Here is a 26,292-nt window from a genome sequence, read left to right as displayed (position 1 = left end):
ACCTCTCTCGATATGACCTATTACAGTAGGTCATATGGACATCATAGAGGGAGGTCCAATGCTCGTGACCCATATATGAGTCAGAGCGGAGAGCGACTAACAAACAAGATCTCTCGCTTTGTTGAATGAATTTAAGCCATCCATATATATTCCATGGTCTGTCATCCACTTGAATAGCCTTTAATTATATACCTTTCCCATGTGGTGGCAGATGCAGGGAAATTTATGGTCAACGGAAACTTTCCCTGGCACAATCAGCTGTTTTCCAGGGGCTTGAGAAGCCAAATCCGAGGCAATCAACTGATCGCCGCTGTGGCTTCCTTCTGAAAACGAGTTGTCTTTATGAGACAAACCTTTTAATTATCCTATATTATTAGTTAGAATACATAGAAAGTAAATGTATTAAATATGTTAGCTTATTAATGTTACATAAGTAATAATATTTAACTCTCTTCTATTGGTCTCCAGTTTCTCCAGGTGCTACAACCATTGTCCTAGTAGCTTGCATCAGCATATTGGTTATTATTGTTGTACTGGGAATCTTTAGATTACGGGCAGTCCACCAGCAGGACTTTCCAGACAAAGAGGCAACGAAAGACCCTGACATGAATTGGGATGACTCTGCCTTAACTATCACTGTAAATCCCATGGAGGTATGTATGCTGTTCCATTTCATTAAGATATCATCAATATCATCTGTATTTCAGTATAGTAAAAAACATATGAAGAATCATAAAATGAATAGATAATAATATGTTTGCCGTCTTCTGTTTAACGCAGTGTTTCGAGTTCTGACGAATGTAACTTTTTATGATTAAAATGTAATTAAGTTACAGTTTTAATATCACAATAAGTAAGTATTGCCGGGATGTCAGCGGTTCTGTTCTTATTAAACTTGTAAACCATATTTTCATTCATGGTGAAAACTGAAATCAGGCTTTATATCTTTTATGCTGTAAGCAGAACAATAAGTATATTTAACCCTGTAGTGCCCAGGAGTAGTGTGTGTATATAAAGTCATGGATAAATGCTTTTTTACTGCTTCTACCTTCTCAATGAGTGCCTTTTCTACAATATAGAAAGTAGTGGGCCAATTCCGTCATGTCACATTGAATTATTAGAGCGTTGTTAGAGCTGCTGGGTCGTGTCAGTCTTCACCTATAACTGGGGCTGCTAAGGCAATGTAAAAGATAATAAAATATATGTTTGTAAGGTTGAAAAAAGACATATGTTCTCCAAGTTCAACCAAGAGATGGGAGAAAGGGAAGGGATGAAACAAAAATTCTACACATTGACATAGGAGCTGATATTTTTTCATTCTAGGAAATTATCTAAGCCTTTTTTAAAGCCATCTACTGTCCCTGCTGTGACGGCTCCTGCGGTGACTATTCCACAGATCACAGTTCTCACAGTAAAGGAGGCTTGTCGTCTCTGTAGATTGAACCTTTTTTGCTCCAGATGGAGGAGCCCCCTGGTCTTTTTTGGGGGTTTTACATGAAACAGGTTTTCACTATATTTCTAGGTTTAATTCTCTTAATCTTTCCTCATAACTTAGATTCCTTATGCCCCTTATTAGTTTAGTTGCTTGTCTTTGTATTTTTTTCCAACTCCAGGGAATAATTTCTATGAACTGGAGCCCAGAACTGAACTGCATATTCTAGATGATGCCTCACTAATGCTTTGTAAAGTGGCAATATTACATCCCTGTCCCGCGAGTCTATGCCTCTTTTAATACATGACAATATCTTGCTGGCCTTTGAAGCAGCTGATTGACATTGAATGCTGTTATTTAGTTTATGATTTAAAAGTACACCCAGATCCTTCTCAACAAGTGAATCCCCCAGTGTAGCTCCCCCGAGGACATATGATGTATGCAGGTTGTTGGTACCCAGATGCATAACTTTACATTTATCTACATTAACCCCGTCCAGACATTTGTCATATGGATACGTCATGGAAAGCTAGTGCTTCCCGCATTTTGCCGTATCCATACGACAAATGGTGGACACCGGCTCAGAAGCTGAGTCGGTGCCACCATCGCCGAATGTCAGCAGTATCTTACAGCTGAAATCCGGCTGTAATGGCGGGGACCGAAATTAGCTTCGATCTCCGCCATTAACCACTTAAATGCAGCGCTCAAACGTGATTGCTGCATTTAAGCTGTTTGCAGCTCATACTGGCCTCCCGGTCTGCCTAGCACGGAAGCATTCCAGGACCCGCCCAGCTGAGCCGGCGTCATCAGCGGTGGATGTCAGCTGTATGTTACAGCTGACATCCACCTGTAATGACAGGAACTGGAGCTAGCTCCAATCCCAGTCATTAACCCCTTCGATGCAGCGATCGCAAGCGATCACTCCATCTTAGAGGTTGCTAGCACATCCCCAGTCCTGCCATGCAATCAGGGCTGGCGACTGCTGCTATGGCAACAGGAGACCTTACAATAGCCTCCTGCTCTGCCATTACGGAAGATGATTAGGCCCTGCCGGGAGGCGAAGCCTATTCGGCTTGCTGTCAGTGAATAACTGACAGATCTAATACATTGCAGTACATAGGTAGTGCAATGTATTAGAAAAAAAAAAACATGACAGTTGGACCTTCAAGTCCCCTAGTGGGACTTGAAAAAAGTGTAAAAAAAAGTATAAAAATATAGTTTTAAAACATATATAATGGAAGTTTCAAGAAATAAAATAAAACGCTTGCCCTGTTCCCTTATCAAGTCCTTTATTATTGAAAAAAAAAAATAAACCATACAGTTTTTTGGTCCAATGCCTCCCAAAAAATAGGATAAAAAGTGATCAAAAAGTCGCATGTACCCCAAAATGGTACCAATAATAACTATAGCTTGTCCCACAAAAAAACAGGCCTCATACCACTACGTCTATCATAAAATAAAATTAGTTATGGCTTCCATAAGTCAGGAAATAAAAAATATGCAGTTGTGCCGGCCCGAGGGGAGCATTGCTTCTGTTTCAAGAGACAAATTATCAAGGCCCTAACATTAGGGAACCAGGAAGGGCCCAAACATATATGCTGGAAGTGAGGACGCCCGTATTATACCAGGACAACACTTCCCAGCAAAATTCCCCAAACTGCAAAGGTGCAGAGTGTGGACCAAAAGGGGGATAAGGAAGGACATTTATCAGTGCGACACCGGCCTGTGCAGAAAGGATTGCTTCACAGAGTAACACAAATGGATTGGATTATTTTATTGTTTTTTTTTAACCCAATTATTATACCACCTGACTATGCCCCTGATATACTCTGCCGGCATACATGTGCCCCCACATTATAAACGGAAACACCAGCAATACACAAACAAAACTACTACCAAGCAAATCCACACTCCAAAAGCCAAATGGCGCTCCCTCCCTTCTGAGCCCTACAGCGTGCCCAAACAGCAGTTTACTTCCAGATCTATGGCATCGACATACCCGGGAGAACCCTTTTAACAATTTTTGGAGTGTGTCTCCAGTGGCACAAGCTGGGCACGACATATTTGCCACTAAAATAGAATATCTAGGGAAAAGTTTACATTTTTACTTTGCACCATCCGTAGCGAAAAGATTTATGGAAAAGACCTGTGGGGTGAAGATGCTCACTACACCTCTTAATAAATGCCTTGAGGGAAGCAGATTCCAAAATGGGGTCACTTCTCAGGGGTTTATTTTATTATTTCACATCAGAGCCCTGCAATTGTGAACCAATACTTTGTAAATCTCCAAATTCGGCCTCAATTTTCGCATGGTACTCTTTCACCCCTGAGCCCTGTCAAATGTCCAGGCAAAGATTAGGGCCACATGTACGGTATTTCTAAAACCGGGAAACACAGCATATTAATTAGAGAGCTGTATTTTTATGGTGGCACAAGCTGGGCACCACATATTGGCATATCTATGGAAAAAATACAATTTTCACTCTGCAACATCGAGTGCACACTAATTTCTGCAAAACACCTGCAGGGTTAACATGCTCACTACACCCCTAGGTGAATAACTTGAGGGGTGTAGTTTATAAAATGTGGTCACTTCTGGGGGGTTTCCACTGCTTTGGTCCTACAAGGGGCTTTGCAAATGCGACATAGCGCCCAGAAACCAATCCAGTAAAATTTGCACTCCAAAAGCCAAATGGCACTCCTTCCCTTCTGAGCGCTACTGTGTGGCCAAAAAGCAGTTTATTACCACATATGGGCTATTGCCATACTCAGGAGAAATTGCTTTACAAATTTTGCAGTGCTTTTTCTCCTTTAGTCCTTGTGGAAATTAAAACAAAATTGCTAAACCTACATTTTCTTTGAAAAAATGTAGATTTACATTTTTATGGCCTAATTCCAATAATTTCTGCAAAAAACCTGTGCGGTTAAAATGCTCACTATACCTCTAGATAATTTCCTCAATGGGTGTAGTTTCAAAAATGGGGTTACTTGTGGGGGGTTTCCACTGTTTTGTCCCCTCAAGAGCTTTGTAAATATGACATGGCCTACGCAAACCATTCCTGCTAAATTTGAGCACCAAAAGCCAAATAGCGCTCTTTCCCTTCTGAGCTCTGTGATGTGTCCAAACAGCCGTTTATGACCACATGTGGGGTATTGTTTTACTCGGGAGAAATTGCTTTACAAATTTTGTAGTGCTTTTTTTCCTTTAGTCCTTGTGGAAATGAAAAAAAATTTGCTAAACCTACATTTTCTTTGAAAAAATGTAGATTTTAATTTTTACGGCCTACTTCCAATAAATTCTGCAATGAACCTGTGGGGTCAAAATGCTCACTATACCACTAGATAATTTCTTGAGGTGTGTAGTTTCCCAAATATGGTCACTTTTGGGGTATATCCACTGTTTTAGCATCGCAAGAGCCCTTCAAACCTGACATGGTGCCTAAAATATATTCTAATAAAAAGAAGGCCCCAAAATCCTCTAGGTGCTCCTTTGCTTCTGAGGCCGGTGCTTCAGTCTATTACCACACTAGGGCCACATGTGGGATATTTCCTAAATCGGCAGAACCTGGGAAATAAATATTGAGTTGTGTTTCTCTGGTAAAACCTTCTGTGTTACAAAAAAAAATGGATTAAAAATGAATTTCTACAAAAAGAAATTACATTTGTAAATTTCACCTCTACTTTCCTTTAATTCCTGTGAAACATCTAAAGGGTTAAGAAACTTTCTAAATTCTGTTTTAAATACTTTGAGGGGTAACGTTTTTAAAATGGGGTGACTTATTGTGGGTTTCTAATATATAAGGCCCTTAAAGCCACCTCAGAACTAAACTGGCCCCTGTAAAATTAGCCTTTTGACATTTTCTTGAAAATGTGAGAAATTGCTGCTAAAGTTCTAAGCCTTGTAACGTCCTAGAAAAATAAAAGGATGTTCAAAAAACTATGCCAATCTAAAGTAGACATATGGGGGCTGTTAATTAGCAACAATTTTGTGTGGTATAACTGCCTGTCTTACAAGCAGATACATTTAAATTTAGAAAAATAAAAAATTTTGAAATTTTTTGCAAAATTTGGGTGTTTTTCACAACTAAATACTGAATGTATCGAGCAAATTTTGCCAGTAACATAAAGTCCAATGTGTCACGAGAAAATAATCTCAGAATTGCTTAGATAGGTAAAAGCATTCCGAAGTTATTACCACATAAATTGAACATGTCAGACTTGAAAAATTAGGCTCTGTCAGGAAGGTCAAAAGTGGCCAAAGAGGCAATGGGTTAAACCTCATTTGCCAAGTGGACGCCCAAACACTCAGTGTGTCAAAATCGGCTTGTAATTTATGAACATCTTCCATAGACTGAACAATACTACGTTGTTTGGTGTCATCTGCAAAAATAGAAATAGTGCTATTAATCCCATCCTCTATATCATTAATAAATAAGTTGAATAATAGTGGTCCCAGCACTGAACCCTGGGGTACACCACTTATAACCGGGGACCATTCAGAGTAGGAATTATTGACTACAACTTTCCGTTTACGGTCCTTGAGCCAATTTTCAATCCCAATTACAAACAATACTTTCTAAACCTATAGTCCTTAATTTACCGTCTATGAGGGACGGTGTCAAATGCCTTTGGAAAGTCCAAAAACACTAGATCCACAGTGGCCCCTCTGTCTAGGCTTCTGCTCTCCTCTTCATAAATACAAGTCAGGTTGTTTTGTTATATAGTACAAAGTAAGTGATACAATAAATTTGCAAAGTTACACAAGTCTTTATGTAGATTAATTCTAAATGTTAAGATATTCAAAGGTGGAAACACTTTAAAGCACAAAAAAGGCTCTAATATTAAGTCCAATGAATCTTAGTCAATACTACTGAATATGAGATTCTATAAGACTAAAAAAATCTGGTGCAGATTTTAATGCAGATTAATACAAAAACAAAAACTTGATGTGTGTTTCCAGCGCCTAAGACAAAGCTCACAGCTCTATAAAGGTTTTACATTTTTGTCCTGTCTTATTATTTAAATAAAGCTTAAAGAGGCTCTGTCACCAGATTTTCAAACCCCTATCCCCAATTGCAGCAGTTCGGCGCTGCAATATAGATAACAGTAAATTATTTTTTTTTCAAAAACGAGCATTTTTGTCCAAGTTATGACCATTTTTATATTTATGCAAATGAGCCTTTCTTAAGTACAACTGGGCGTGTTTAAAGTTATGCCCAAGTGGGCGTGTATTGTGTGTGTACATCTGGGCGTTTTTACTTGTTTTACTAGCTGGGCGTTGTGAATGGAAGTGTATGATGCTGACGAATCAGCATCATCCACTTCTCTTCGTTACCACCCAACTTCTGGCAGTGCACAGACACACAGCGTGTCCTCGCGAGATCACGCTGTGACGTCACTCACTTCCTCCCACATGAACTTCATCGCGTCGGATGAGCGAGGACACGCTGTGTGTCTGAACTGCTAGAAGCTGGGTGGTAAGGAAGAGAAGTAGATGATGCTGATTTGTCAGCATCATACACTTCTATTCACAACGCCTAGCTAGTAAAACAAGTAAAAACGCCCAGATGTACAAACACAATACACGCCCACTTGGACATAACTTTAAACACTCCCAGTTGTACTTAAGAAAGGCTCATTTGCATAAATATAAAAAAGGTCATAACTTGGCCAAAAATGCTCGTTTTTAAAAAAAAACAAAACACGTTACTGTTATCTACATTGCAGCGCCGATCTGCTGCAATAGGAGATAGGGGTTTGAAAATCTGGTGACAGAGCCTCTTTAAAGGTAACATTTTGCTTTAAATATACTATGGGGGAAATTTATCAAGACTGGTTAAAAATAAATGAATAAATAAATAAATAAATTGGAGCAGTTGACCCAAAGCAGCCAATCAGCTTCCAGCTCTCGTTTTTCAGCAGCCCTTTGTAAAATTAAAGAAGAAACTTGATTGGTTGCTGTGGGCAACTGCTTCACTTCACCTCTGCACCAGTTTTGATAAATTCCCTGTCTTTGTGTTTTGATTTGACATAATTTTCAAAAACAAACTTGTTTACTTTCAGAGACTGAAAACCTGTCCTGATCATGACCAACTGACACAGGTGCTGTGTATCAATCAATCAATCAATCAATCAATCAATCAATCAATCAATCAATCAATCAATCAATCAATCAATCAGTCAGTCAGTCAATCAATCAATCAATCAATGCTCTCTCTTGTAACTAGCAGTTCCCCTGCTTGGGTTGGCCTTTTCTGTATGTAGACAGTGTTTCCCATAAATAACAGCAAGCACAGATAATGAAAATATTGAGTGATTGAAACACAATGGGGCACATTTACTATTCAAATTGAGCCAGAATTCTGCCGTACATGATGTGCATTGTTTAACCGTCTTTTTTTGACAGGCTCGACAAAGGATGGCAGGGTTTAGTGAGAAAGTGGCGGACTCTAACAGAAAGGGGCGTGATTTGAAATGTGTCTTTGTGCCCGGAGTATTAGTAAATCTTCCTAATTGTATATAGGAAATTATATAACTTTTCATTATACAATGGATGCACCTTATTTACCTAAAACAGGAAAACCATTTTAAAGGTTTGTTCACACGGGCTATTTTCAGCCGTTTTTCAGGCCGTAAATGCCCCAAAAAATAGCTAAAAATGTGGGGGCTGAAAGCCTCCAAACATCTGCCCATTGATTTCAATGGGAAAAATGGCTTTCCGTTCCCACGGGGCAGTTTATTTTTTTAAAAACGACCATGTAAAGTTCTAAGCCTTCTAAGCGTTGAGCTGTTTTTGGAGCCGCTTTTCATCACTCCATAGAAAAACAAGCTCTAAAAATGGCAGTAAAAAACGCAAGTTGCTTAAAAAACGGCTGGAAATCCGAGGCTGTTTTCCCTTCGTATTTTCAGCCGTTTTTTGTTAAGCGTGTGAACATAGCCTAACAGTTTAAGGGGAGTAAAGATCCTGAGAGGTTTAGCTTCTGTATCCTTATAATAAAGCAGAATGTGTAAAACTTTAAGAAATGTTGGTCTATGGAAGACCTTCCAGTAAGGCATTTATGTTTTTTCTCCTAAACGGGAGGTGAATTTCAAGATCTCATGGACATGTATTTTCGTTTTTAAGTTCTAGACTTCTTAGTAAAGGCATTACCTAAAGCTTCTGGGCCCCAAATCAAAATCTGTAACAGGGCCACCCACCTATGATGTACCATTCACAGTACTAGTGTCTTCCTATGGATCATTTGGGTCATTTGGACCCTCGGCACCCCTATAGCTTCACCCCTGGATCTTAGGCTGCAGATGTAGGGTGCACAATTTACAATTTGGTGCATTTCTAATGCTGCTTTCTATATATATATATATATATATATATATATATATATATATATTTATTTATCCCAGTTAAATGTATTTATAATATATTTTTACATACTGTATGATTTCTATGACGTAAATGTTAGATCTAGTGATAATTGGAAGTAATTTGTCACTTGTCAAAATATACATTTCTAAAAGGAAAAGCTAATTTTTTTTACATTGTGTATAAGACAACAAAGATGTTGTTTTAGTTGCCAGGCGGCAATGTACCAGCCAGGTATATTTATGACATTGCATTGATGTGTAAATGTGCCCTTATAGTTTTGCTTAACGTGTAATTGCCACTTCTGGAAAATGTTTCTGCTGTGAGGTTATTTACTGTTTTAGGTAGTCATTTTAAGTAAGCAAGTTGTTTTTGTGAAATATAATACAGCCGTACAGAAGAGTCCTGGGGTTATGTTAAAACGAAAAAAAAAAAAAAAAAATACAGATGTAGCCGTCTTTACCTTGACTTCTTAGGCTGGATTCACACCGAGTTTTTTGCATGCAGAAAATCTGCCTCAAACTTCTGTTTGGAATTTATTGCTTGCGGCCATTGAGCGCCACGGGCAAAAAATGCAGCGAAATACACTTTCTCTGCCTCTCATTGATGTCAATGGGAGGTCAGAGGCGTAAAACAACCGAAGATAGAGCATGTCCCTTCTTTTTCCCGTGAGCGTTTTTTTCCACTCGTGGGAAAAAAACGCCTCCGCCTCCCATTGAAATCAATGGGAGGCATTTTCGGCCGTTTTTTGTCGCGTTTTCCGACGCGGTTTCCGCATAAAAAAACGTGTCAAAAAACAGTGTGAACTGACCCTTATATTGACTTTTTCAGTGACTTTTCAATGGCTTTTGTTGTGTGATATCATGCTGCAGCAAGTTATCAGAATCAAGTTAAAGATTGCTATATCTGTAGCACAATTCTGAGCTATACAGTCAGAATTCTAGGTTAAATAAGTCATAAAACTGCTACAAAATGTCAGAATTTTTAAATTTAGGGCTCATGTACACATCAGTATTACTGCCATAGGGGTCCATGAGGCCTCTGCTGTACTTCCATATTCCTACAATTTCATACGGAGACATACAGTTATTTTCTGTCAGATTTCAAATGAATTCAACAAAAAAAAATAATGACTCTCTCCATTGAACTCCAGATATACAGAGGTATTCTTCCCCCAGAAGCTTCTAGAGGAGAATATCTCTGTAAATACAGAGTGCGACTAGGCCTGTAAGGCAGTGCATAGAGTTTCTGTGGCTCCGCACTACGGGCATGTTCACACGTGGCAGAAATTTTCCGCTGCGGATTTTGCTGCAAATTTGTGGCAATTCCGCAAGGAATATGCAGCAAAATTTGCATATCTAAAAGTTTGTTCAGACGTGGAAGATTTTGCAGTGGACTCCCGCAGAGTTCAACCTTTGCATTTCAAATGCTTGAATCCACCATGAAAATCCACTGCTTCTCCACACCACAAAATAGTTTCTGCACCGTTATTTTCCGCAACGTCTGCACTAAGTTACCTACAAATCTATAGGAATCGGAGGAAAAAAAGTCTGCTGCAGATTTTAACTGCGACCTGTCCGCAACGGAATTCCGCAGCAAATCCGCCACATATGAGACGTACAGGCTCTCTGAACAGGGCTCTGTCATTTGCATGAGCACTTAATCTCAGAATTATGACTTTTTATCTCAGAAGTCTGATTTCAGAAGAAGTCTGACTGTTCTTATTTTTTTGTACATGGCCCGAGGCCCCTTCTATATAGCCATGTGTACAACAATAATCTCTTGGCTTTATTCCATATTAGATAATTGGTTTTGGTTCATTGTACAAATCTAATACTTTGTATAGATGAAGCATGTGTCAAATAACAATTTTGAATTTCAGGAAAATTTGGGGCTCATACATCATGATACTAACTTGTCAAACAATTACAGTATTACACATTAAAAACATATCTTTGATTTACTTGTAATTGTTCGGTTTTGACAAATTAATGTTATTTTTGTATAATTAAATGTTATACAATTTTCCAATATACTTTCTGTATTAATTCCTTACGGTTCTTATAATCTCAGATTGTTGGTATTCAGTAGTAACATTCATTGTTACTTCCAGTAAATAAAATTCTGTCCATGGTTATGTGACGGACACACAGGTGCTGGGATAATTAGAAGACACAGCTCTGATACTCACACTGTAATTGTAACGAGCCATGCACCTGTGTGTCCATCACAGAATTTTTTCCCTTTGGAAGGAAAACATGAATGTTCCAACTGAAAATCGAGAACTTAAAAACTGTAAGAAATTAATAAAAAATGCAAATTGGGAAATTGTATAACTTTTAATTATACAAAAAAATAACATTCATTTAATAAAACCCAGTGGCGTAAATATAGAGGTCGCAATTGCGACCAGGCCCCGAAGCCAGGGGGGGCCCGCGGCCCCCCTGCACCACATCAATGAAAAGTTACTATAGTAAATTGGGCCTATGTAATAAACTTCACCGGTCCCCGTTACTATAGTAACTGATAGCACTTACATTCTTCCTTCCGGAGAGCAGCATTGGTCCTGACATCACAGAACTATGCACAGCATCCTGACCCTGGATGGAGTCAGGACCTCCGCTGCAGCCGAAGAATAGAGTAAGATTAATATTACTGTCTGTGTGTTAATATTACTGTCTGGAGCTGATGGGTCGTGGTCTGACTCTTGGGAACCCCGCCAATCAGCTGTTTTGAAGGGGGTGCAGAGCTCGTACGAGCGCTACTTCCCCTTCATTACGGTCACTTTCTCACACTGAATCGCCGACACCGACGTGTCAGTGATTCACAGTGTGAGCAAGTGATGGAAATGAAGGGGAAGCAGCGTTCATACGAGCTCTGCGACCCCTTCAAAACAGCTGACTGGCGGGGGTCCCGGGAGTAAGACCCCAACCCATCAGCTAATGATGGCCTATCCTGAGGATAGACCATCAATGTTTAGGGACAGGACAACCCCTTTTAAGCCTACCGTGTGTTAGGCTAAGATACAGGGCCCCAGCAGACAGTAATTTCATACTGTATAAGATTACTGTCTGCTGGACCCTGTATCTATGCCTACCTTAGGCTTAGATACAGGGTCAAACAAACAGTATTACACGTGCACTTGGGCCCTGTATCTAAGCCTACCATATGTGTTAGGCTGTGTTCACATCAGCGTTTCCCTTCCGTTTAGGGTTTCTGTCGGAGGTTTCTGTCGGGTAACTCCTAAACGAGACGGCAAACTGAGACCTTAGCTTCCGTTTCCTCACCATTGATCTCCATGGTGATGGAAAGGTTGCTAAAGGTTTCCGTTTGTCAACGTTGTGACAGGGCTCCGTTGTTCTTGACACAACCAATAGCGCAGTCGACTGTGCTATTGATTCCGTCAAAACAACGGAACCCTTTCACAACGGTGACATACGGAAACCTTTAGCAACGCTTCCGTTAACATGGAGATCAATGGTGAGGAAACGGAAGCTCAGGTTTCCGTTTGCCTTTCCGTTGAGGGGTTACCCGACGGAAACCTCAGACGAAAGGGCAGCGGTGATGTGAACAGGTCCTTACTAATGTTTTTTTGTGTGTTTGTGTTGTTTTAAAGGTTCGGTCGTTGGACTACATCAGATTCGAATACTACTTCATTGACAGCTTTTTATTATTATCAATAAAATGGTTAATGAGAGTTGTGTGGGGTTTTTTATTTCAATAAAATATTTTTTTCGATGTCCTTGTATTTTTTTAAACTTTATTACTACTGCCTTATTAATAGCTGCTGGCTGATTGACAGTGTCCATTACTAAGGCGGGGCTTAGTGTTAGCCGGTGCAAAGGCTAACACTAACCCCCATTATTACCCCGATACCCACCTCCACCAGGGGTACCGGGAATAGCCGGGTACGAGCCAATACCCGACGATCTGTAGTGATGCTCGGGCCACTGCGGCGGCTGCAGGCAGGTATTATTAGGCCGGGAAAAGGCCAAACACAGTGGCCCTTCCCCCCCTGGTAATACTAGGCTGCTGCTGTGTTGTATCTGGCTGGTTATGAAAAATGGGGGGGACCCCACGTCATTTTTAAAATTAAATAAATAATTGGAAGGAGCGATGTGGGGTTCCCCCATTTTTATAACCAGCCAGATACAACATAGCAGCAGCAGGCTAGCATAACCAGGGTGGGAACGGCCACTGTTTTTGGACTTTTCCAGCCTAATAATACCAGCCTGCGGCCGCGCCAGTGCCCAACCATCACTACAGATGGTCTGGTACTGGATCGTACCCGGCTTTTCCCCGTACCCCTGGTGGAGGTGGGTACCTGGGTAATAATTGGGGTTAGTGTTAGCCTCTTCATGTCTAACATTAAGACTCGCCTTAGTAATGGATGTTGTCAATCAGCCAGCGGCCATTACTAAGGTGGTAGCAATAAAGTTTAGAAAAATACAAAGACATAGGAAAAATATTTTATCGAAATAAAAATCCTGCACACAACCCTCGTTATCCATTTTATTGAGAATAAAAAAAAAGCCGTCATCGAAGTAGTCCTGGAATCGGACCAGTAAAAAACACAAACACATAAAAATTATTAGTAACGCATAAAAAAGTAAAACAATTATTATTCTTACCTTTTCTGGGTCCAGCGCTGGAGCCGCAATGTCAGTGAGCTGGGCCCTATATCTAATCTTATAACGTATTATACTGTATGCTGAGCTACTGTATCTAATCCTATAATGTGTGATACTGTCTGTTGAGCTACTGTATCTAATCTTATCATGTGTGATACTGTCTGCTGGGCCTTATATCGAATCCTATCATGTGTGATACCGTCTGCTGAGCCACTGTATCTAATCCCATCATGTGTGATACTGTCTGCTGGGCCATTATACCTAATCCTATAATGTGTGATACTGTCTGCTGAGCCACTGTATCTAATCCTATCATGTGTGATACTCTTCTGCTGAGCCACTGTATCTAATCCTATAATGTATGATACTGTCTGCTGAGCTACTGTATCTAATCCCATCATGTGTGATACTGTCTGCTGAGCCTTATATCTAATCCTATCATGTGTGATACTGTGCTGAGCCACTGTATCTAATCCTATCATGTGTGATACTGTCTGCTGAGCCACTGTATCTAATCCTATCCATAGCTTTAGGGTCGTAGTGCACGTTAGTGACGCCCCTGGCTGCTAGTGCTGCATCGTTGGGTAACTTAGGAGACCCAGCGATGCAGCTGAAAGCTGCAGGCTGTCGGCGATGGGAAGTTTGGGGAATTGGGGCTTAAGAAGAATCTTTACATCTGGGCCCATGAGTCTTTAGCTACGACACTGCTAAAATCCGGAAAACCCCTTTAACCACACGGTTAGTTTTTCATTTTGTAGTTATTTGTACAAATGTGATACTATACTCTAAAGCAGGGGTCTCAAACTCGGCCGGGTAAGTGGGCCGCATATAGAAAAAATGGGAAGTTGACGGGCCGCATTACTTTCAAATTTGATACAATACAAAATTATTGTTAATCAATTAGTTATTTGAACTACTAGAACACGATATTACTAGAATAATAATACTACATTACTATAATAATAGCGCTAGGTTTAAAATTTGAGAGATTTCTCCAAGTGCTTATTTCAACAATCCAGCTTTCCAGTTTGTGTCGCTAAATGCAGTCCGGCGGCTCAGTTAGCACACATGTCAAGATTGGGCAGCCCCTTTTTAGATAGTGCCGCAGTGCCCTCTGTGGATGCTGCCGCAGTGCCCTCTGTGGATGCTGCCGCAGTGCCCTCTGTGGATGCTGCCGCAGTGTCCTCTGTGGATAATGCAACACACCCCTAGATAAGGCCACAGTGCCCTCTGTAGATAAGGCCACAGTGCCCTCTGTAGATAAGGCCACAGTGCCCTCTGTAGATAAGGCCACAGTGCCCTCTGTAGATAAGGCCAGTGTGCCCTCTGTAGATAAGGCCAGTGTGCCCTCTGTAGATAATGCAACACACCCCTAGATAATGCCAGTGTCTTCTTCAGATACTGTCACACACCCACTTGTATATAACGCCACAGTGCCCTCTGTAGAGGCTGCCACAGTGCCATTTGTAGAGGCTGCCACAGTGCCCTCTGTAGAGGCTGCCCCAGTGCCCTCTGTAGAGGCTGCCCCAGTGCCCTATGTAGAGGCTGCCCCAGTGCCCTCTGTAGAGGCTGCCCCAGTGCCCTCTGTAGAGGCTGCCCCAGTGATGTCAGGGGCTTGCCCAGAGCTGGAGTCCCAGGCAGAGCGCTAGTAGGCTCTTCCTGGGACTCCAGCTGTGCTCCTGACATCACTGGGACTCCTGCTCTGGGGAAGCCCCTGACATCATTGTCGATGTATGGACAGCGATGTCAGAGGCTTCCCCAGAGTCCCGGAGCAGACGCGATAATAGCGCTCTGCCCGGGACTCCGCTCTGGGGAAGACCCTGACACACTGTCCATATATGGGAAGATATGTCAGGGAATTCCGCATCGTCCCGGAGCAGAGCCTATACTAGCGCTCTGCCCGGGACTCCGCTATGGGGAAGACCCTGACACACTGTCCACATATGGGCAGCGATGTCAGGGAATTCCACAGAGTCCCGGAGCAGAGCCGACACCAGCGCTCTGCTCGGGACTCCGGCTCTGGGGAAGCCCCAGACATCGCTGTTCATATGTGGACAGCGATGTCAGGGAATTCCACAGAGTCCAGGAGCAGAGCCGACACCAGCGCTCTGCTCCGCTCTGGGCAAGACCCTGACACACTGTCCATATATGGGCAGCGATGTCAGGGAATTCCACAGAGTCCCGGAGCAGAGCCGACAACAGCGCTCTGCTCGGGACTCCGGCTCTGGGGAAGCCCCAGACATCGCTGTTCATATGTGGACAGCGATGTCAGGGAATTCCACAGAGTCCAGGAGCAGAGCCGACACCAGCGCTCTGCTCCGCTCTGGGCAAGACCATGACACACTGTCCATATATGGGCAGCGATGTCAGGGAATTTCACAGAGTCCCGGAGCAGAGCCGACACCAGTGCTCTGCTCGGGACTCCGGCTCTGGGGAAGCCCCAGACATCGCTGTTCATATGTGAACAGCGATGTCAGGGAATTCCACAGAGTCCAGGAGCAGAGCCGACACCAGGGCTCTGCTCCGCTCTGGGCAAGACCCTGACACACTGTCCATATATGGGCAGCGATGTCAGGGAATTCCACAGAGTCCCGGAGCAGAGCTGACAACAGCGCTCTGCTCGGGACTCCGGCTCTGGGGAAGCCCCAGACATCGCTGTTCATATGTGGACAGCGATGTCAGGGAATTCCACAGAGTCCCGGAGCAGAGCCGACACCAGCGCTCTGCTCGGGACTCCGGCTCTGAGGAAGCCCCAGACATCGCTGTTCATATGTGGACAGCGATGTCAGGGAATTCCAGCGTCTCGGAGCAGAGCCGATACTAGCGGCTCTGTGTCCCACGGGCCGCAGATGACAGCCCCAGGGGCCGCATGCGGCCCGCGGGCCGCGTGCTTGAGACCCCTGCTCTAAAGCAACACATAACGGTAAACAAATTTATTTCATCATTTTATATTTTCTACTTTGCAAAATGCAAATAACAGCATACCTGTAGACACTGCAAAACACAAAAAAAGAGCACTATGGCACATCAATTAGAACCATAAGTACCATAACAACTCACATTGTAAAGTTAGCTCGTACAGGCAGTACCTTTAGCTATGCTGAGCATCCTCAATGAGGTTAGACTATTCAGATATATGGCGCTGTCAGAATGGCCAGGGGACCCAACAGGTAAATTATTTTTTTTTTTATTGTAATGCAAACTTATGAGACATTATGGGATAGGGTTCTATATTATGAGGTGCGATAAACCGATAATTAAAGTGTATCCCGAAATGCCTTGTAAGACCACAAAAATATAAATGTATACATTATCTTCTGGATCCTAAGGCAATTCTAACAACACGCATACTGTAAATTTGCAGATTATTAGGTTTTGGTTCCTACATCAATTTATCTGTATCAATGTTTACATTGTGTGTACTACAGTTTTTTGTTTTTTTTAATGATAGAAATATGAAACAAATGTCCCTGGAGAAGGTGAAAGTGAGGAGGAAGAAGAAGAGGTAGAGGATGATGAGGAGGAGGATGATGATGAAGAAGAAGGCACAAGTGGTGACTCTGATGACAGCGACGAGGAGGAAGTTGAAAACCAATCAAGATCAAAGCAGCGCAGCGCATCACGAAGAGGTCAACTGGAATGGAAACAATTAACACTTACGTACTAATACTTTCTTCTTATTATTCTTCCTTTTGTAAACACAAATCTTATTTATTTCAGAAGCAACTTAAAGACTCTGGATTCAGTGACAGGATTACCAATGACAACTACAATTTTGTTCATTTGCTGGCAAAACATAGCTTAAAATAAAACCTGGTTTGTGTATGTAAAGATTTCAAGTTGTCTAAAGGTTTCTTATAACAATCCTAGTAGTAATAATATACACCAGCTCCCTAGGGTTAATACCAGCAATGGGAGACTATGATTTCCCAAGAGTACTATGTGTTTGTCAGCATTTTCAACCCATTTGCTCCAGAGAAGCCAGCAGCTCATACATTGTCAATATATTGAGACATAAGATCTACTGCGAGAAATTTAATGACAAAGCATACTGTCTGTATATTACAGCGCATGGGGTAACATTGTAACAAAGAAGGTAAGGACTGATATCAAATATTTCTCTCATTTTGCTTGCACTTGCTGCTTATGAGAGTATCCCGCACCCACAACATTGATCCCTACAGCGTCAGAACGTACTGTGTGGGCATACAGCGTAGCTTACAGTTAGTAGTCAGGGCAGCACTCATACATTTCGCTACATAATACTTGCTTGGAAGACAACTTTCTTATCATTTTACCTTTGAAATTAATCTGTATGTATTGAAAATGACTACATTCAAAATCACCATCCCTGAAAAAAACATCATTTCCAGATCTGCAGAAAAACCACCCAAGCCAAAATCTCAAAATTTTAAGGTTTTATTCAAAAAGTTTTTGTAAAAAAAACAATAAATACATTTGATTTTATATCCAAGAGATTTTATTGTTCCATCTTTAGACATAGAATATGCAAGCACTGTACAAATGCTGACAAGATAAATTAGCTTAAAACTTGTGTTGTGATGAAGATAAGTGAAATTATGTCAAAATAATACTTAATGATTAATTAAAGTCCAAAAGTTTACTTGTATTTATTATTACAAAGTTTATATAAATTCCCATTTTATATCACCACTAGTTAAGTTTACGAAACAAAATGTCATATATATGCAAATAGTACAAAAGATTCCCAGTGCATTTAAATATATTTTATGATTAAAAAAAGTGTGTGATCATTTTCTTATATGTAAATATTTAAAAAATCTACAAAAATTACAATATTTATTTTCATTTCCTGATTATTTATTTTAATTTGACCCACACATACCCTGCTTCTTCTGTTTCATCTCACCAAACTAGGTGTCAAAATCTCCATTGTGGAAAGGGCTAGAAGACATGTGGTGTTCATGTGTCTTATCTATGTAAATGTTTGCACTCATTCTCTTCACTTGGTTCCTCCTGCAATGGGTGAAGCACAACACAGTCTAGTGAGATAGAACTGTAAAGAAAAGATGGCAAGATGAGGCAGGTGACTGTAAATATATGCTTGCTCCGCAAAAATATGTAAAATTATGAACTACAGGATTCTTATATTTTATTTATTAAAAGTAAATATATAATTTAAGTGGTAATCTATAACATAGGGACTAACCATATCAATATTTAAGGAACAGGCCAGTTTATAATGTGCAATCTGTGGTTTGTACACTTAAAGTATCACAATTGTTAAACTTTAAATTATAAAATAAAAAAATAAAAAAATTCCAGTTCTAATGAAAGCTCCAGTTTGTAAATGTATAATATATACTCGGGTTATAATTGCAAACTCTTCTCTGAGCAAAAGGGTTCATTTTAATCTGAAGGGTATGGATAAGCAATCCATTTGATGGGTTCTGCATGCAAACAAATACAATATAAGATCATATCCTGTCAATTAATCCACAAATTTTTTGTCAATGCTATTTTTTCATACAGGAGAGATTTTGGTTATGATTCTATACCTAAATAGTCATAGTTAAGCCCCTTGGCTTTATTTAAAAAACAAAAACAAAAAAAAAGTGGTTCCATTTTTAGATGGGACTAGATGTGAGTTTAAGCCCTTGTTGAGTATCAGTTTCTTGGGAACATTGTTTAGAATTTTTCCAACCCCTGTTTATGCATTTCAGCATGTAGAATTGTTAAAGAGTTTTAGTTTTAGTAAAACTTACATTGTCTGCTTATGTCTGCTAAGCTGGTGAAAGGGACCATCCAGTACCAAGTAATAATTGGGTGGAAAAGTCAGATAAATTATTGTCATTTGTGTTTCCTCCTTAGCTAAAGGTAGCATTTATCTACCGATGTCACAAATGGAAAAAAAAATTCTAATGTGTTACTGTTTGTCTGAGGCAAAATATAACTGTACTGAGAGAATCCAAGTCTACACAATGTATCATTTCTGTAATGTCACCATCACATAGAAGCTAAAAGAAAAAAAAAAAAGAAAAACATACTTTATGGTTGATTTTTTTGGGTTAGGTCTCAAGAAGTTTTTTTATTTTTCTACCCACAATGCTCTACCCACCAACACAGAGTCTTACACCAAATGGCATCCACATGTTTTACTATCGGAATTTAAAAATATGAAAATTCACATTGCTATTGAGCACCAACACAAGTTCATTTTGATTTATTTGTTAGCACCAATACAATAATAGACACTAAGTTTTTTTACTTTTTTCAATTTTAAAAATTCAAATTTTTTGTTTGCCTTTTTTTCTTTTTGCTTATTGCACATTTTTAAAACCTCAGCATACCATACGTAGTTTGTCCTAGTGTTTTTATGGCATTTTTTTCCCAGAACTTCAATGAGGAAAAACAAAGCATTTAAAAATACCTGTAAAAACCATGAGCATCACTTTCCATAAGACTAGGATCACACACACAATTTTGATGCAGTTTTTGGTACAGTTTTTTTCACGGTTTATTTTACCCAAACACAGGAGTGGATATAAAAGAAAGGAGATGCATCAGTCTTTTCTTCCTGTTGGATCCACGTCAGGCTGTGGTTAAAATACTAAGCCAAAAACTGCATCTAAGGCATCTTTCAGACGAGCGTATTTGTAAACGTTTGTAATACGGACGTATTATGAATGATATTGCATAAGTATGTCAACAGAATTTCATCAGTATTGCATCAGTATTACAGATCCATATTACTGATGGGCTGTCTTCTACAGAGAAAATTGAATGGTATAAGACAGCCCCTTTGAAAAACGGATGCAATACGGACCAAATACGGATGCATCCGTATTTTAATCATTCTCCATAAAGTTCAATGGGCATTTTCCACCCGCAATGCAGATAAAATGAATACATGCTGCATTTTTATAATCCGCACATATTTTATACGCCTAATGTAAATGGCCTCATTGATTAGCATTAGCTCCGTATTACGGTCTGCAAAAAACGGATGGAATACAGATGTAAAATACGCTCGTCTGACAGAGGCCTAAAAACAGTCCAATGGACATAGAGAACAAGAGTTTTGGCCAGCAAAACTATGACAAAATCACAAATAATTACCCTCTGTATTGCTGCTGTTTATTTCTCCACAGTTTTTGTTTTCTTTGTGATTGAACAAGTTCACAAATTAAAAGACTTACACTATCAATATACAGATGATCGTTTTATGGAACAATCACAAGAATAATCCTGAGCCTAACCCAAAAAAAAAAAAAAATATCACAAAGATACTATCTACTTTGCTTTGTCTATTTTTCTTTATTTTTTTTATGCTAGCCACGTACAAAATACATGTTTGGCACTTTTGTGTAGTGATCTTGTTGTAATGATCACCTTTAGGGTATGTTCACACGCTTAACAAAAAATGTCTGAAAATACGGAGCTGTTTTCTAGGGAACACAGCTCCTGATTTTCAGCCATTTTTTAAACAAACTAGCATTCTTTGCTGCGTTTTTCACAGCCGTTTTTGGAGCTGTTTTTCTATTGAGTTAATGAAAAATGGCTCCAAAAACATCTCAAGAAGTGACATGCACTTCTTTTTACAAGGTGTTATTTTATGCGGTGATTTTTAAAAACGGCCTTGTAAAAAACGCCCCGTGGTAACAGAACACCGTATTTCCCATTGAAATCAATGGGCAGATGTTTGGAGGCATTATAATTCCAATTTTTCAGCCATTTTTCGAGATGTTTACAGCCCGAAAAACGGCCGTAAATATCCCGTGTAAACATACCCTTACAGCACATGATAGGTAGTTTTTCAGTTTTTTTTCCCCCATTATGTTTATAATTTGTATGTATTTTCCTATAATAGTTCTCTGATTCGATCTTCTCCAATAACTTAATTTGAATAGGCATTCCGGTTTCAGAAAATAATTGATATTCTTGGTATAATCATGTGATCATATGATGATCATGTGGTGCACACACAGGTGCAGGACTGATTACTGGTACACGCGTATCAGAGCTCTGTCTTGTAATGAGCAAAGCATCTGTTTGTCCATCACATGATCATGGACAGTTTAGCAGTAAACAATAAAGGTTCCTATTAAATGACAGCAAGCAGAGACCTTGGAAACCACGAGGAATTAATATGGGAAGTATATTGTAAAAGTGTATAACTTTTGATTATACCAATAATTACATTTATTTTATGGAACTGGGATACCCCTTTAAGTTGTTGATTTGTAAGGCTGGCTTTACAGACTATAATAATAAGTAGGATTCCCCGATTCAACGGCTTGTTTGCCTATAGCTCCTGATTATGAACTACAAGTTTGTCTTTACATGTGGTGCACGAATACGGTCATTTTTTTTTCTGTTACAAAAGGCTAAATTAGAGAAAATCAGCCAAACTCAATTTTTTTTTTAGAAGTAGTCCACACATGTATACATATCAAAAAACAATATTTGCATTCTACAGTACATGATGTAGGTTAGTATTGTCTCAAAAAGGTTGAGTTGTGCGGCTAACATTAAACTTTGCTTTACGAGTGGTAGCTCCAATCCTTTTGAAACCAAGAAATCCTTATGTAAAGAGTCGTTCCACAATAAGCGAATCCATTTTTTATATAACCTGCTATAGAATGAATAGTGAATGACAATGAACGCAACAGAACTGTATCTACTGTTGCCAGTGACTACTAACCGCATTGCAAGCTCCTCTTTTTTTTCACCGTCCCTAATACACTGAGGTGGACTGTGCTGAACTATTTTAAAATGGTGAATAAAAGATGTTATTAGATAAATTTTCTCTTATTCGTATTGATTTATTTATAAACTACAATTTATTCTGTCAGAGGTTAAAGTAAACAATGAGGAATTGGGTATGCCGACAGAAGTGAAATCCTGCCCTATAATTGTCAGTATTGCCCTGGCAGTGCAATATCTTCCATATTTTTAGGTTATCCCGTCGGGTCTATTGAAGATTCAGTCATGTCTTGTCAATTTTATGTTGCCCATGTAGCTCTAGTCTAAATGAAAATACACAGCAGTGCAAGGGAAATGACGTTTTCTTTGCTTCTTTACCCATGGAGAAATGATGAGGATGTGCGTGTACCTCAACCAAGTACTCCTAAGGCTAGGTTCACACGACCTATTTTCAGACGTAAACGAGGCGTATTATGCCTCGTTTTATGTCTGAAAATAGGGCTACAATACGTCGGCAAACATCTGCCCATTCATTTGAATGGGTTTGCCAACGTATTGTGCAGACGACCTGTAATTTACGCGTCATCGTTTGACAGCTGTCAAACGACGACGCGTAAATTGACTGCCTCGGCAAAGAAGTGCAGGGCACTTCTTTGCAATGTAATATGAGCCGTTCTTCATTGAACTCAATGAAGAGCAGCTCAAGATATACGAGCGTCACAGACGCCTCGTATATTACGAGGAGCATTTACGGCTGAAACGAGGCAGCTGTTTTCTTCTGAAAACAGGCTGTCATTTCAGCCGTAAATGCCTGCTATCGTGTGAACATACCCTAACACTGCACCTGCATTACCAGCAATTTGTCTTTTGCCTTCATTTTGATCTTGTATTTTCATACAGTGTATGATTATTTTTTTCATTTCATATTTTCACCTTATTATATTTTTACAGTTTAACATTCAGCATGTAGGGTGTAAAGAAAATGCTGTTAACAATAGTTACTCTATGTGAACAGTTATAAATGGTCGCTGTGTTATGCCATTATGAGCTGTGAACATTTCATATTGTTGAGGCCTCCATTGTTGAGCAATAGTTTTACAAGATCTTTCCTGATCGTCTACTGTGTTATAGTAGTCAAAAGCGACCACTAGGAGGGAATGTTTGCACAATATTACTAACTTACTATGCTATTCGTTAATTTCTAAATTACAGAAATAATTAAAGTACATCATCATTAAAGAGACTGTCACTAGCTTATAACTGCCCTATCTTCTACCTAATCTAATAGGCGCTTTAATGTAGATAAGTAATGTGTTGATTTTTAAAAAAAAAAACTTTTATTTTTGACAAAGTTATGAGAATTTTAAATGTTATGCAAATTTGTTCTTAATGACCATCTCTGCTTTTTTTTTTACTTTAGACCAAGTAGGCGTTGTAAAGAGAAGTGTATGACGCTGACCAATCAGCGTCATACACTTCTCTTCATTCATGTTCAGCTGTCCTCACAGCACAGCGTGATCTCGCGAGATCACGCTGTGCTGTCACTTACTCCCACATTAACTTTACTGGAGTGTTGGGAGAATGAAAAGACATCGCCTCCTGGCTGGTAGTCTAGATGTGCAGATCCCAGAATGCACTGTATATGCAATAAAGAGTACACAGAAACATATCCCAATGACTCTTTTATTCAAGGATTGTATTATAGCTATTTTTAGGGTTAGTGAATTTTACATTATTGTTACATGTAAAGACCATATTTACATATAAAATATTCAAAAATGCTACTAAATAACATCAGTGGAGACCATTATTAAAGGCACATACTGACATGTAAATAAAAAAAACAGCTGCAATACAAAACTCTTCTACAAATCATATTATATATCTATATTTAAGAAACACTTTGTAGTCAGATTCTTCAGTCATAGTCTTTTCTAATCACCTACATCTTGCTCACGATATGTACTTTAAGAAGAAGTTAGGGATAGATGGAAGGCAGTTTGACTACAGAATCAAACTACACAGGATTTGTTTGTGCTCTGTTACCATGGAGACACATAGGTCTGCATAGGAGCTGTAAACACAAAACAGTAAGGGCATATTCAGACCTGGCGGAATTGCTGTTGAATTCCGCTGCGGACAGTCCGCAGTGGAATTCTGCAGCAGCCGTTTTTTTATTTGTTTCCATACATTTTTAGGAAAGTTAGTTAAGACGTTGCAGAAAATAACTGTGTGGAAATTAGGCTGCGGTGCAGAATTTTCCCTCCGCAGTATGCTCATTCCATTGCGGAGAAGAAGCGGAATTTCACTGCAGATTTCAGCCTTTGCAATGAAAAAACTGAAATCTGTGGCAAGTCCGCAACGTCTGAATTACCTGTCAAATATGCAAATGTTGGTGCAGATTCGTTGCGTAATTGCCCCAAATCTGCACCAACATTTGTAGCGGAAAAATTCTGCCACGTCTAGACATGGCCTTAGAGATTTAATGGGAAGAATATATTCAAAGTTGCTTCATTTTTTATTTAAAGGGGTATTCTCATCTCCCTGTCTACCACTTCGCCATATCTGTTATGGGCCGCCATTTACACGTATGATGCTCTCTTCAGTGGGTGTGCGTCCACAGTGTGATTCACATTTCAGGGCAGGGGCGATGTGATAATGCCATCGCACCGCACCCCATAACATGCATGCTCTCGCTGCTGTTATATACACTCCACATAGCAGCATCGGCAGTGTATAACCGTGTAAAATATTATATAAGCAGTATTTGTAGAGAGACAAAACTCACATGCTGCCAAGTTAAAGAGGTTCTGTCACCCGATTATAAGTGCATCTCCTACATAATCTGATCGCCGCAGTAATGTAGATAACAGCAGTGTTTTTTATTTTGAAAAACAATCAATTTTGAGCATGTTATGAACAATTTTAGATTTATGGTAATTAGTTTCTTATTAGGCAACTGGGCGTTTTTTACCTTTTTACCAACTGGGCGTTGTAAAGAGAAGTGTATGACGCTGACCAATCAGTGACCAATCAGCGTCATACACTTCTCATCGTTCCAGCCAAGCTTCTTTCACTGCACACACAGCGTGATCTCACGAGATCACGCTGTGCTGTCATTCACAGCGAGATCATGCTGTGCTGTGTGAGTAAGTCCCACAGAAACTTTACCGAAGTGTCGGGAGTGTGAATAGACCGCATCCTGGTGGAGGCAATGTCTATTCACTCTCAAGACACTTTGGTAAAGTTAATGTGGGAGTAAGTGACAACACAGCTTGATCTTGCAAGATCACACTGTGCTGTGAGTACAGCCAATCATGAATGAAGAGATGTGTATGACGCTGATTGGTCCCTGATTGGTCAGAGTCATACACTTCTCTTTACAACACCCAGTTGGTAAAAAGTTAAAAATCGTCCAGTTGTCTATTAAGAAACAAATTAGCATAAATCTAAAATTGCTCATAACTTGCTCAAAATTGATAGTTTTTCAAAATAAAAACTGAAAATAAAGAGGGGGATCCAAGCTGCCTATAGAAATGTATCTAGCAAGCACAACACTTTTGAAAAACAGATGAAATTATGAAAGTTTATATTTTTATGTCAGCTAGTACATGGGAATGGATTTGGGAATACACCTTTGGAGATGCATTGGAGCAGTTAATAAATGGTTGCAACCCTATAATTTAAATACATTTATCTGAAAATAAAATCAGATGTTCACTTCGCACTAAACAAAGAGCTTTAATTCTTAAAAAAAATATATCATCATGTACATAAACTTCAAAGATGGAGAAAAATCAAAAGTTTGCTATGGGGCCAAATCAAAAGTTTGCTATGGGGCCAAATTTTTCCTAATTACACCCCTGGTAAGGGTATATAGAAAATCATATGTTCGCTAGTAAGAAGGAAGAACGTGTAGATGCGCAAAAAAGTTTTTTGTCTCAAGCTGATGACATAATCAAATATAAGTGAGATAAAATATCTGATTAAAAAAACCTTCTCTCTGCTATTTCCAGCTTTGAGCAGTGCTCTGTTGGTGCTTGTACACACCTTAAGTGTTGCTAAAGATTTCTGGGAACAGAAGATCAATGTAGTGAAACACAAACATCAGTTACAGTTTCATTTGGCCTGCAGGGACCCACAGATCTTTCTACTTAGTAAAACAAAAAAATTCAATGTTT

At 39.7% G+C, this 26,292-nt stretch overlaps 1 protein-coding gene across 3 annotated transcripts in view; it reads left to right on the top strand.

The window, feature by feature from the left end:
- Positions 1 to 17,977, top strand: part of CLSTN2 (calsyntenin 2) — an 828,679-nt gene extending 810,702 nt beyond the window's left edge. For 2 of the 3 annotated variants that reach the window (XM_075861434.1, XM_075861436.1), the window contains exons 16-17: positions 469 to 653; positions 16,875 to 17,977. In XM_075861434.1, the coding sequence (XP_075717549.1) occupies positions 469 to 653; positions 16,875 to 17,090 (401 nt within the window). In that variant the 3' untranslated portion in view covers positions 17,091 to 17,977. The remainder of the gene's footprint in view (positions 1 to 468; positions 654 to 16,874) is intronic. The other variant, XM_075861435.1, reaches the window with a different exon arrangement.
- Positions 17,978 to 26,292: the final 8,315 nt, after the last annotated feature.

Source organism: Rhinoderma darwinii, chromosome 4 (assembly GCF_050947455.1).
Source record: "Rhinoderma darwinii isolate aRhiDar2 chromosome 4, aRhiDar2.hap1, whole genome shotgun sequence".
Taxonomy (NCBI): Eukaryota; Metazoa; Chordata; class Amphibia; order Anura; family Rhinodermatidae; genus Rhinoderma; species Rhinoderma darwinii.
This window is presented reverse-complemented; position numbering and strand designations above follow the sequence as displayed.